Source organism: Elephantulus edwardii, unplaced genomic scaffold, assembly GCF_000299155.1.
Source record: "Elephantulus edwardii isolate Elephantulus edwardi_28Jun2011 unplaced genomic scaffold, EleEdw1.0 scaffold00062, whole genome shotgun sequence".
Taxonomy (NCBI): Eukaryota; Metazoa; Chordata; class Mammalia; order Macroscelidea; family Macroscelididae; genus Elephantulus; species Elephantulus edwardii.
The window spans coordinates 3,063,962-3,077,173 of record NW_006399812.1 but is presented as its reverse complement, the minus strand read 5'-3'; the positions used below and the strand labels follow the sequence as shown (position 1 = coordinate 3,077,173).

Genomic DNA, 13,212 nt, shown 5'->3' with positions numbered 1-13,212 from the left:
AGGAAGGAGAGAGGAGTAGAAATTAAGAAATAGTAAAGTTGGGTGAAGAGAAATACAATAACACAGGGGGGTTTGTTGTTGTTTGCCATTGAGTCAGAACTGACTCATAGCTGACCCTCTAGCATGTTTTCAGAGGCTGTAAAATCATGTGAGAGATTAGTCATCTTTCCTCCATGGAGCAGCTGCTGGATTTAAACCACGTACCTTGGAAATTGCATCATAGTATCTTACCTCTAGGCCACCAGTCCTCCCTCCAATCAAAAAGGGTTTGATTAGACATTGAAGTTAACTAATGACACCAATATCAATTAATTTTATAAAACAAAATGTCTGGAAATTATTTAATAATAATTTAAAAAGCTCCAGTATCATTTGTAAGCCTTCACTCAAAAATAAATTAAAAAAAGAAAATGAGTTGTGCTTCTAACAGACAGCTCTCGAGCAATTTCATGTTTCTGCTTTCTTGCTCAGGTTTAAAAGGTTTTGTGTTTTGGCTTAAGGAAAGCCTTGTGAAGCTGTTTGCTGAGGTGCTCAAGTTTGGCTCAAATTTTAGAGTAAAATATGTATTTGTCTTTTTTCTCTTGTAGTTAAACTTGTAATCCCTTGGGTTGATATACAGAAGTTGGAGAGGACTTCTAATGTCTTTCTGACGGATACCATCCGAGTCACCACACAAAATAAAGAACGGGACTTCTCCATGTTCTTCAACCTTGATGAGGTATTCAAGATAATGGAGCAGCTGGCAGATGTGACTCTCCGAAGACTGCTGGACAATGAGGTCTTTGACCTTGATCCAGATCTGCAGGAGCCAAGCCAGATCACCAAGAGGTAAGAGCTGGAGTGCTATCGTGTTCCCAATGGGAGAATCTCGGCTGATGCCCCACCTTTGTGAGCCTTAATAGTGCCCGATTTGAATTTTCCTATGTTACTAACCTTGACAGAGGTAATAATATGGTTGTAGAACTGATAATGATTTCCTTTCTACAAAAACCAGACTTACTGCTTGTGAGTTCAGACACCTTTCTGTTAGTAACCACGGTTGCCCCCAGGACTTTAGTTTGTGAATCCAGTTCCACTTCCCTCCCCTTTTTTAAAATTTTATTTCAAAATTGATTTTTGTGAAAGATACTTTGTAAAATTACTTACTATGCATCAGAGAGCTGCACAAAGCCTAAGGATGACAGAAGAATTAATGCTTTTGAGTTGTTGCTGGAGAAGAGTCTTGAACATACCATGGACCACCAAGAAAACAAACAAGTCTGTCTAGGAGAGGGTTAAACCAAGTTTCTCCTTGGAGGCTAGGATTTTGAAGCTCCATCTCACATACTTTGGGCACATGGCCAGGAGGGACCAGTCCTTGGAGAAGTACATCGTGCTCGGAAGAGTGAAATGGTTTGATACAGTATTGGTGTAACAGGGGTAGGTGTTTCAGAGTCAGCGAGACTGGCTCAGGACAGGGCAGGCTCCAGAGCTGCTATACACAGGGTCGCTGTGAGTTGCAGGCAACTTGACAGCACATAACTTCTCGAAATGCAGTGTGGGTAGGCTCATGATGGAAATCTGTTACTCATGTTGATCGAGGCATCAGAGGCATGGTGCTCCCTCACAGAGAAGAAAGCAGCACAGCCTTGTCACGTACTTGTCCTGTGACCGATTGTGGGTCACACTAATGTGATCCGTAGGGATTTCCTTGGCTGGGCTTTGGAAAGCCATCAATAGACCTTTCTTCTTAATTCCTCTTAATCTGGAAGCTCTGCTGAAACCCACTCAGCATCAGCGTCAGCATCATGTCAGCTCCCACAGATAGACCGGGAGGCTCCCTGAGAGGAACATTGATGAGACTTGAGCACAAGTCCCCTCTGTGGATGGTAAGAACCTACCACTGAACCATCATTGTGCCTGGTGATTTATTCATGAACATTGAAAGAGTTTGTATTTCCACATTAAAGGACTTAATAGAGATAGTTTTCAGGACAGCATAGTTTACTTTGACTGTGAACTTGTCATTAAAAGTAAAGAGATGGGCAGGGAGGAAAATGTGCAACAATGAATGAATGGGGGGGATTAAATGGAAAGAATATGCTGTAAAAAATATATATGTTTCATTACAAAAAAGTCATTATAAAAAAGTAAAGTGGAGGGTCAGTGAAAGAGAGGAAACCGGATAGATTGACACAGTGGCTGCAGCAGTGGGCTCAGAGATGATGAGGATGGCACAGTATAGGACAGAGTGCAGATCTTTTGTTAACTTGCATTCAACTTAGCGGCAACCAAGAACAGTAACTGTATGTCAATGTTCGTTCTTTATTATTCATTGGCTCCAAATTAATACTTGTCATGGAACCTTGTGAGGTAGTTGCTTGAATTATTTGTCATTTTAAGGAGGTGAAAGTTCAGCTTTGTTATGTGAAGTTCAGGTGTTTGCACTTGACTCTTGATTTCTGTCACAGAGTTCAGAGCAGGGCGACTGCATACAGAGCTGACACAAAGGTGAACCATTACAAAGGTAACCTTGGAAAAACTAGCTAACCATAAACTTCTGTCCTACATTAATGTTTATAGATCAAAGAATCACTCACAGTTATTTCAATATTATTAGTCACTTATTTTAAAATATTGATCTATTTTAACATTACTATATGCCTTATTTTTTATAGCATTTTCTTGAAAATATTCAGAGTGCTAAAACCTAGTAGGTTTCATTTATGTGAAGCTTAGCACTAAAGTGCCAGAAATTGTTTGCATAGCCAGCAGCAGCATTTCATTATTCCACTGAGCTTTTGTTTCCTTAATCTGGGCTGGATGACGTACCACTAAATTCCTTTGAAGCTCCAACATCTAGGTCATTGTCATCAAGTTGGAACCAACTCATTGCTGGCCCTCCATTGAGTTTCTGAAGTTGTAGATTGAACAGGAGGAGACTGCTCGTCTTTCTCTTGAGTTGCTGCTGATGGATTGATTCGAACCACCAGAAAAGTGTGGCCTTTGGTTTAGTGGTGCAGCTCCCTATGGACTAAGCCACTAGAGTGACTTTGAAATGATTTCTTATGCCTTAGACGAGCCCTGTCAGGAGGGGTCAGTCCTTGGAAAAAGACATTGTTCTGGGAAAGGTGGAGGGATCGTTGAAAGAGAAGACGGGCCTCAATGAGACGGATTAACGTGTGACTGTTACAATGGGCTTGAGCATGACAGAGTATGGTGATGGTCCAGGTTAGGGCAACATTTAGGTCTGATATTCAAAGGGTCCCTCTGTCTCATAGTCACCTTGACAGCACCTGACAACAACAGCAACAACAGTTCTGAATCAAAATCACTGGCCACTCTGAAGTCACAGATGACAGTCTGTATCAGTAAAAGATTACAGCCTCGGAAACCCAAAGGGACAATTTTACTGTGTCCTATCGGGTCACTAGGAGTCAAACTTGACTCAGTGGTAATGGAGTTTTATTACCCTGTCAACATGTATACTGTTTTCTCTGAACTACTGGCTCTAATGGAAAGGAAAAATGTGGAAAGGAAAAATGATACAGTTGAGCTCTGGTTGTGGCCAGTGGTAAAGCACAGAGCTGGTCCACGGTGTGTGGAGTTGGTAACTGCCCTTGGAGTGACTTCTTCCTGAAATAAAGACACAACATTCCCTACTGATTGAATGCTAGTTCCCTTCTCGTTTGTAGCTTTTTGTTATGGAGACGTGGGCCTTTGGATATAAACAGGCAATGACTCAGTCAATTTGAGCTCCTGCCAAAAGAGTCCAGGTTTCAGAGTTTAGGAAAACAACCTCTTCAAGCTCAGGGTACAATCAGAATTGCTGGAATGCTCACGGGGTGTTTTTTTCAAGTTGATGGATCTTCCCTTCCCTTCCCAGATAACAGCTTCAGAAAGGTGGCTTCTGGGTCATGCGTGCAGTGACCTGTGTGAGTCCTCATTATTCCTGAGTGCTGCCTGTGTGCGCTCCCATAGAACTTAGGGAGGTGGATGGGAGTGCAGACTGGAGCAGAGCTTGGATCTTCTCCAGAGGCAGGAGGACAGGAGAGTGCACGGTTGCCACAGGACCCACATCATGGAGCTGAAAGGACCTGGTGCCCTTGTGTTTTACACATAAGGACAAAAAGAAGCACCCTGACCAGGGCTTCTGAAGAATATCAGATAGAATCCTGTATGAAAATAAAGGAGACAGTGGGGTGGCTGAGAGTTGGAGAGATTTCCCAGAGAGAAAATGAGGGAGTGACAATGATGGTGGTGGTGGCTCTGCAGTCTGTTCTGATGTCTGGTGACCCTAAGTATGCAGACTAGAATGGCTCCATTGGGTTTTCATGGCTGAGACCTTGTAGAAGCAGATGGCCAGGACTGTGTTCTGAGATGCTGTTGGGATGGGCTCCACAGCAAACTTTCCCATTATTAGTCAAGCACTCAACTACCTGGGCCACCCAGGGACTCCATGGAGGGAGAGAAAGAAAGAATAAATGAGTCAATGTACAGTATTCTTCTCCAACAATTCAAATGCATCAGTTCTTCTCCTGTCCTCATTCATTGTCCAGCTCTCAGATGCATAGCAGGTTACAAAACTGTGACTTATAAGGAGCACCTTATTCTTGTTTTACATAGCCTCTGTTAGCCCCTCTAGCTTCTTTTGATGCTCTCTGGATCATTCAAGATTTTTCCCATCGCATTTCTAGGCTTGAATTTGTTTTCCATTCTTTCAGTTGGAGAAATGCCAAGCAAGTTCTTTCTTTTTTATTCTCCAGTGCCAGCTCTTTATGCAGTTTACTATAATACTTTGTTTCCTCTACCTGCTCTTTGAAATCTTCTGTGCCTCTCTTTTATTTCAGCATCTCTTCCTTTTGTTTTGACTATTTGACGCTCCAGTGCAATTTTCAAAGTCTCTTCTGACATTTGTTTTGATCTTTTCTTTCTCTCTGTCTTCATATTGACCTTTTGCTCTCTTCAAAGATGAATCTTTGATATCTCACAACTCATCTGGTCTTTGATCCTTTAGTGTTCAGAGCCTCAAACCTATTCTTGAGATGATTTTTAAATTCAAGTAGGATAAACCCAATTCAATACTTTAGTTTTTATGGCCTTGTTTTTCTTTTCTTTAGCTTCAATTTGAACTTGCATATGAATAATTCCTGGTCTATTCCATAGTCAGCACACCCAATCACACATGTTGAGGTAGAGTGATTTGCCGCATTCTCTTTTGCTCTGGTCAGCTTTCACTATCATGGGAGCAGTTGCTTTTAACCTGTACGTACTAGCAATGTGAGTGGTGGGAAGGAAGTACTGATGGGGCTGATACATGAGTTCCTGTCCTCAGACAAGTACTTCTCCACAGTTTCATAATTCATCCCACACATGAGAACCTACTTGTAATGAGCTACAACTTTCTTTTTTTAAAAAATAAAATTTTTATTTTATACTGGTTTGCTTACAGAGTTCATATGCATTGCTTTTCACACTGGCTCTTTCCCATTTCCTTTACCTACCTCTCCCTCCACCCATCAAATTGTGCGACCCTATGATTAACTTCCCCTCCTGCCCGTCTTCACCTCTCTGCCCCCTCCCCCTTAGATCCTCATACACGTTTTTCTTGTTATATTTCTATTTCTACAATAATGCCACTACTTTCTTAATGTTAAATTGTGACTGATGATGTCTGCTGATAATCTCTACAGAAGGAACTCACTGTCTGTGAATCAGAACAACTCAGAGGTGACCCACCAGTGGGTTTCCCAGGCTGTACATTGCCCATCTTTTCTCCAGGGAGCTGCTGCTGGGTTCAAACCACCAGGGAGACATAGCTTTTGGATGAGTAGCACTGCTCCCTACTGACTAGAGCTCCTGTCTACAGAAGAAAAATAGAGACATTGAATAAGTATTGGAGTAAGGTAGTTTATGATCAGAAAGGCAGATTGGTAGCTCTGGTGGCCTAGTGGTGAGGCGTTGCACTGCCAGCCCAAAGACCGTGGTTCAAGTCCACCTGAGAGATGGGCAGTCTGTGTGTTGGTGTGTTTTTTTTTAAAGAATGAAAGAAAGACAAATTGTGATAGGTGGGCTTTGTTTTTTATGTTGTTCAGAAAATAAGTTGATAAAATTATTATCAAACTACCATCTGCTACACAAGAGACCCAAAGGTTGTTATTTCTTGCCAGAGACCAGAAACCCCAAATTAACAGTCTGTCGAGTTTATATCTGTTATAACTGATGAAGGCCCCTTGTCTGCAGAGCAGAATTGCTCTGGAGGATTTTTTGAATTATTGTTTTTAATGAACATTTACAGAGATTTTGGATTTTTCATTCATTCATTGTTGCACGTTTTTCTTTACCCCCCACTCCCAGTTCGCTCCTCTCTTTGAAAAGCAAAAGATAAACTTCTTTGTTGGTACACAGTCCCCCCTGCCCCCGCCCCTGCCCCCAATGCACGCCGCTATGCAACCTTAATTCTGGATTCCTGTGATAATCATAATGTGCTATCTTATATCACTTTTAAACTGTTCTCTCCCTCATCTCTTTCAATTCAGTATACATAATCTATCCAGTTTTTCTCAGTCTTACCACAACCCTGATGTCAGTCACTTTCTACAACAGTGGCACCATGCAGTATTTGTCCTTTTGTGACTGAGATATTTTACTCAGCATAATGTCCTTCAGGGTCACCCATTTTTAATAATATTGCATGAGTTTCTTGTTTTTCAATGCAGCGTAGTATTCCATTGTGTGAATATACCACTACTTCTCTATCTGTTCGTTTGTTGATGCACACTTAGGTTGCTTCCAACTCCTAGCTATTGTGAGCAAAGCCACGAGCTCTGGAGGATTTTTAAAGATGTTATTTTTAGAAGGAAACCCTGAGCCTGTCTTGGAATGCAGTTCTGAGTGAGTGTGACCAGCAGACCTCTCTGTTAATGGTTTAGTGCCTTTACTGTTTGTGCCACCCAGAGTCTCAGACCTAAAGGACAAGGTGGTCTTAATCTGAGTGTCCTGAGAGGCTTGTGTTTCTCATCTCTCAGCCGAGGATCAGGCAGTGCTTTGTTCTGTTGTACATAGTGTCATTATGAGTAGTTGGAATAGATGACACTTAAGAACAACTTCCACCGCCCTTCCATTGAACTCTGATGGCTCAATGGTTAAACACGAGACTGCTAACCAAAAGATTGGCAGTTCAGACCCATCCGGCAGCACTGTGGGACAAAGATCTGACAATTCGCTCTTGTAAAGGTGGTGGTTGTTAGGTGCCTTCAAGCCAACTATGTTTCATGGGGACCGTATGAACAACAGATCTGAACTTTGCTCTATCTTGTACCATCTTTACCATCTCTGATATGTTTGATTCTGTTGTTACAGTCACTATGTCCTTCTCATTGAGGGTCTTCTTTTCTTTCTCTGACCCTCCCCCTTTCCCAGCAGACAGCTTAGAAAACCCCGTGAAGCAGTTTACTGTGTCACATAGAATTGCTATCAGAAGGAATCTACTTGAAAGCACCTAATTAAAGAGCAGCGTCCGTTCCTGCAGTTCACAAGCTGCTGTGGCTCATGTCACTTGGTATTCTCTTTGGCTTCAGTCATTCCTTCAAGAGATAGAGATGTCCTTCTAGAAAGGAAAAGAGAACTTAGGATTCAGTGGTGTCCAGAATCGTGTTTATAAAATGCATACAGGTTGTAAGCATTGACTTTAACTGCAACCAAATGCAGACATACACTGTGGACAAAGATACAAGTTTCTCAAAGTTTAAAAGTTTTCAAAATAAGGCCTTCGGGCCTTTTGTTCATAGGGTCACTATGAGACGTGCTCGACTCGAAGGCAATCTACAACAACAACAAGGGATATTGGAATAAAGCTAAGAACTTTGACATAACCCTGAAGAGTTGGCCTTCGTAGTACCCAAACTTCTAGAATGTTCTCAGTGTTTTCCCATTTTATGTAGACTTTGCCTAGGAGAGGCTCAGGCCATTTAGGAAGCAGTAGTCCATAATGTAGAAGATATTTAAAGAAGTAACTGCAGTAACTGGGACCATCGTGCTGTGACACTCACTCACTGCTGCCAACTCAGTCTGACTCGCAGGTTCTGAGGTTGTAAGCTTCATTATAGGAGGCTTAGTCTTTGTCCTGCAGAGTCATGGGTAGATTTAAACAGCTGGAGTCGGTATCCTTTTGTTCAACAGTATAGCTCACCATGAACTATGCCACCAGAGCTTCTGATGTATGTTGTTGTTGTTGTTATATGCCATCAAGTTGCTTACGACTCATAGTGACCCTATGTACAACAGCTCTGAACCCCACCCTATATTGTGCCAACCTTATTGTCTCTAACACATCTACCCTCATTACCTCAATCACTGAATCAGTTAATCTCGTTAAGGGTCTTCTTTTCTTGTTCTGTCCCTCCACCCTCCCAAGCATGATGTCCCTCTCCAAGGACTGGTCCCTCCTTGCAACATGTCCAGAGTATGTCAGACAAAGTTTCAGAATCCTTGCCTCCAAGGAGCAGCCTCGTCTCACCCTCTTTAGGACAAACCTGTTTTTTCTCCTAGCAGTCCATGGTATATTCAATACTCTTCCCCAGCACCACAGCTCAAAGACATCAGTATAACTGGGTTAGGGTTTAGAGTATTTTTCTAGACATATGTCAGTTTTCTCTTTATGAGTATTTCATATTAAATGTTATCAGCTGTCCATCTCTGATCTTGTGTTTTATTTTCCTAGTGATGCTATAACAAAAACACCAAAAATCAATGAATGCCTTTAAGGAGTAGAAATTAATCATAATAGTTTTTTGTTCTTAGGTGCCATCAAGTTGACTACCCCTCATAGCAGCCCTATGAGCAACAGGTCAAAACCTTGCTGCCAGTGCTGTCCTTAGTCTCCACCATGTTCAAGCCTGTTGCAATCACTTTGTCAAACCTTCTTGTTGAAAGTCTTCCTCTCTTTCTTTGCCCCTCCACCTTCCCAGCATGATACCTTTTCCCAAGGACTGGCCCCTCTTGACAACATACTCAAAACATGTGAGATGACTTTGAGTTCTGATGGCCTAGTGGTAAGAAGCTGTGCTGCAGTACCACAGTGTGAGATGAAGTTTCGCCAGCTCTGATTGGTACTTTTTCAGAGACAGATTATTTGTTCCTTCGTCAGTCCATGGACTAGGCAGTACTCTTCTCCAACAGCCTTTGGCTCAGTGGCATCAATTCTTCAGTCTCACTTATTTATCATCCATCTTTCAGATGAATAGGAAGCAATCGAAAAAACGACTTGGGCCAGGAGGACTTTAGTCTTTAAACTAGCATTCTTGTATGTTTGGGTTTTTTTTAAGTCAAAGTCTATAATTCAGCTTGGCAGCAAGATACACTCACCCAGTCAGTACACCTTCCAAAATATGCTCACAACTTTAGGCCATTGTTATAAAACTCTCAGTCCTGCCAGTTATTACTGCCCCTCCCCCCAAGTTGTCCAGCAGACTTTGTCAAAGGCTCATAGCTCTGGTGTCATGACCTCACAGGCCCAAGATCAGCTCCGTCTCTTGTCAGGTCTCTGGTTTTCTGCTTCAGCCACAGCTGCTGCTGCTGTAGGTCTGGCTGGCACAGGAATCTCTGGCCCCCAACGGCATGCACTACCTGTGTCTTCCTTGCTAGTGGTGAGATTCTCCATTCTTACACTTTTAAATGGGTCAGACAGCAGATTTTCCCAGGATTTTTGACTGCTACTATGAGTGAGTGAGTGAGTGCTTGGAGGAGTGGCATCCACTTCCATAATAGCTTGCCTCCTGAAACCCTATGAACTTGGAGAGAGGATGAAAGGCATCCAAGTGTCGAGGACTCTCCTTCATAGGGTCGCTATGAGTCGCCTGCGACTCGACGGCACTTAACAACAACAACAACAACAACAACAATTATGAGTGTTGATTGTGGATCGAAGCAAAATGAAATACTTTACTTCAGTCTTTTCTCCATTTGTCATGGTATAGTCTGTTAGTTTAGTGGTGAGGATTTTTGTTTTCTAGATATTGAAATGTAATCCATATTGAAGGCTATATAGTCTTTGATCTTCTTCAGTAAGTGCTTAAAATTTTCTTCACTTTTTGCAGGCAGGATTGTGTAATTTGAATAAGGTAAACAGATGATGAGTCTCCCGCCAATGCCACATTCTTCCTCTTAGAGTCCAGCTTCTTGAATTTTTCAGCATACATGTTGAATAGGTATGGAGAAAGGATATAAGCTGGACACACACCTTCCCTGATTTTAAACCTTTGCAGTGCTCCCTGTTCTATTCAAATCACTGTTTCTTGGTCTCTGCACAAGTTTCACACAAGTACAATTAAATACTCTGACGTTCCCATCCTTCTCAGTGTTAGCCACAATTTATTATGATCCACGTAGACAAGTAACTTTGCATAGGCAATAAAACACAGGTAAACATCTTTCTGATATTCTCTGCTTTCAGTCAAGGTTCCATCTGACATCCGCAATGATGCCATTCATTCATGGCCTCTTAGGAATTTCTGGTACCTTCCTATGTTCTAAAATTATGCTGACCATTACACAGAAACAGCTGGAGCACTCTAAGGAGAAGTTCTCTGCTCGCTTCTCTGCTGTTATTCTTGGCATTCTTTGGTAATTGCCATGTCGCATCTATTCATCCCTTGTTTGTGCTTATTTATTTCTGTACCTAATCTTGCCTTTTAAATTCAAAATTGATTAGGTTTAAGATGCACCCTGCACTAATATGGCCTCTTTAATATAAAGAAAATGGTATTCCCAAAAGGGATCATACCCTTACAGGGGAAGGGGCTGGGATTCCAGCACACATTGTGGGCAGACAGTGTTCAATCTATTATACCTTAGAAGAACCTTGTGTGTGATGATGTGACAGGTTAGGGCTCCTGGAAGAACAGAAAATATCCATAAGGAAGCATCCTAGTCAAGTTATGTTATATCACAAAGCCATCTGCTATTAGCCTGGTTTTGAAAAACCACTTAGGCTGCAGTGTGGAGTCGCAAATTTAAAATTTAGCACCTTGCATTTATTGAACATTTTAAAAGCTTTCCTTTTCCCAAAAGAATTACCTTAATTTCTTTTAAAAAGCCTTTGCTTCTATGCAAAATAAAAATACTAAGACTACTACTGCTCACTGCTGGTGGGTCCTAGCTGAGTCAAAATTGATTCATAGTTGAGGGAGAATCCTCTTTCACATCACTTCCAAAGTTTTTATAGACCTTTGCTAAGTGATAAGATCATCATACTGTACATGCAATTGTTAACTTGCCTTTTCTCTGTTATAATATGTGGGCATCATTTTATATTCATCGTGAATCTTTGGAGTAGAAATTATTTCCATGTTATAGATATAAAGGTGACATACAGAGCCTCTCAGCAATGGTCACACAACTAAGAGTTCATATTTCTGACTTGGTCAAAGTTCTGTCAGATAAAAAAAGTCCAATCTAATGGGCCATCAGTCCAGGTGGTGCAGGTGTGGGAGTTTGAATCCACACAAGAGCTTGGTGCCATTTCCATTAAGATTTCAGTCAGTAAAGCCTTGCGGAGCAGTTCAGCTTTGTCAGAAGGGGTTACTCTCAGTTGAGGACCAATGTGAGGTCAACTATATTTACTCAGTTGAGGACCAATGTGAGGTCAACTATACTTAATATGATAAATAACATTTTTCCCAAGGATATGAGGTTGTGACTCACATTCATAAGTCTTCTCATATGCTCTGGTTTGATGGACAGCTCTGGTGTCATAGCCGTCTATAGGGAGTTGTACTGCTAACCCAGTGGTGGGCCATCTGTGTACTTCAGATCCACCAGGGACTCTTCTAGAGAAAGAATGGTGGTCTCTTCCTGTGTGATTTGTATCCTTGGAAAACCTGCTGGAGGACCAGCTAGGAGTCATTTATGACTCAATAGCAATGAGGGTGGTGGTGGTGTTTTTTTAAGTTTAATAATTTGCCTTTTTGCTTTACTGGGTTTTAAGATTAAGACTCAGAGTACAAGGGCGAAGCTTTCTCATAGTATGACCTCCCTTATGACTGTCTTATGATGCTGCTGCTAAAAGGTCCTCTCTCCAGTGATAATTTACTTGAGTACATGTTTTTAAATTTCAGATTACACAGCTAGTGCTTATGCTTATTTGGTACTTAACCATATACCAAGCATAGGTCTAAATTTTAAGAAATAATTCTCTTACAATATAATTTCCATGTTATATGATTCATCCATTTAAAGGGTGACATGCAGTCTTCTTTTTGTCTATTGACAGAGTTAGACAACCATCACCACAGTCCATTCCAGAGCATTCCATCACTTTGAAAAGAAACCCAGCAGCCATAGATAGTCTCACCTGTTTCTCTCCTTCCTTTCAGTCTTTGGCTATTACTCATCTACTTTCTGTCCTTATGAGTTTGCCTGTTCTGAGTATCTCAGGACAATGGAGTCGTACAATAGTAGTTTGCTGTGTCTGGTTTCTTTTACTTTGAGTAATCTTTTTCAGGGTTCCTCCATGTTTTAGTATGTGCCATTATTTCCTTCCTTTGTCTGGCTGAATAACATTGATTTAAGGATGTACCACCATTTGTTTATCCATCCAGCAGTTGGTGAACAATTGGTTTACTTCCACTTTTTTACCATTATGTGTAATTCTACTATGAACATTTTTGTACAAGTTTGTATGTGGACATCTATTTTCATTTCTGTTGAGGTTATACCCAGGAAAAGAATTTCTAGGGCATGTAGGCATGTCAGAGATGGAGAGATTGGCTCAGGATAGAGCAGAGAGTTCAGAGCTAATACATAGGGTCGCTATGAGTCACAAGCGACTTGATGGCACATAACAACAACAAAAACAAGGGTAACTCTATGTTTTGAGGAACTGCCAGACAGTTTTCCAAAGTGTTTGTATCATTTTACATTTCCAGTAAAGTAGAAGTTGTAACCAGCAAAACATGAAAGTTCTGCTTTCTCTATGTTCTCACCACTACTTACTACCTATCATCTGTCATTTTGATACTTGGATTCTCAATGTTACTAAATGCTGATTCCCAGTGTTGCTAAAATCAGGAAGGAATGCTTATTTTTGTCCGTGAGAGGTTTAGCAAATTAAATTCTTGCTGAAGTAGCAAGTCCTACTCTTAATCTTTCCTGTAGAGGGTGCTGTAGCTTTGGGAGGCTAACAACACAAGAGTTGGAGGCACACATAATCTTTTTTTTTTTTTATTTTATTAA

The 13,212-nt window shown here is 41.3% G+C and overlaps 1 protein-coding gene across 2 annotated transcripts in view; it reads left to right on the top strand.

Annotated features, from left to right (window-relative positions):
- The window catches only part of TBC1D8 (TBC1 domain family, member 8 (with GRAM domain)), a 98,890-nt gene that overhangs the window by 43,202 nt on the left and 42,476 nt on the right, over positions 1-13,212 (top strand). For both annotated transcript variants that reach the window (XM_006887800.1, XM_006887799.1), the window contains exon 4: positions 588-828. In XM_006887800.1, coding sequence (XP_006887862.1) covers positions 698-828 — 131 coding nt within the window. In that variant the 5' untranslated portion in view covers positions 588-697. The remainder of the gene's footprint in view (positions 1-587; positions 829-13,212) is intronic.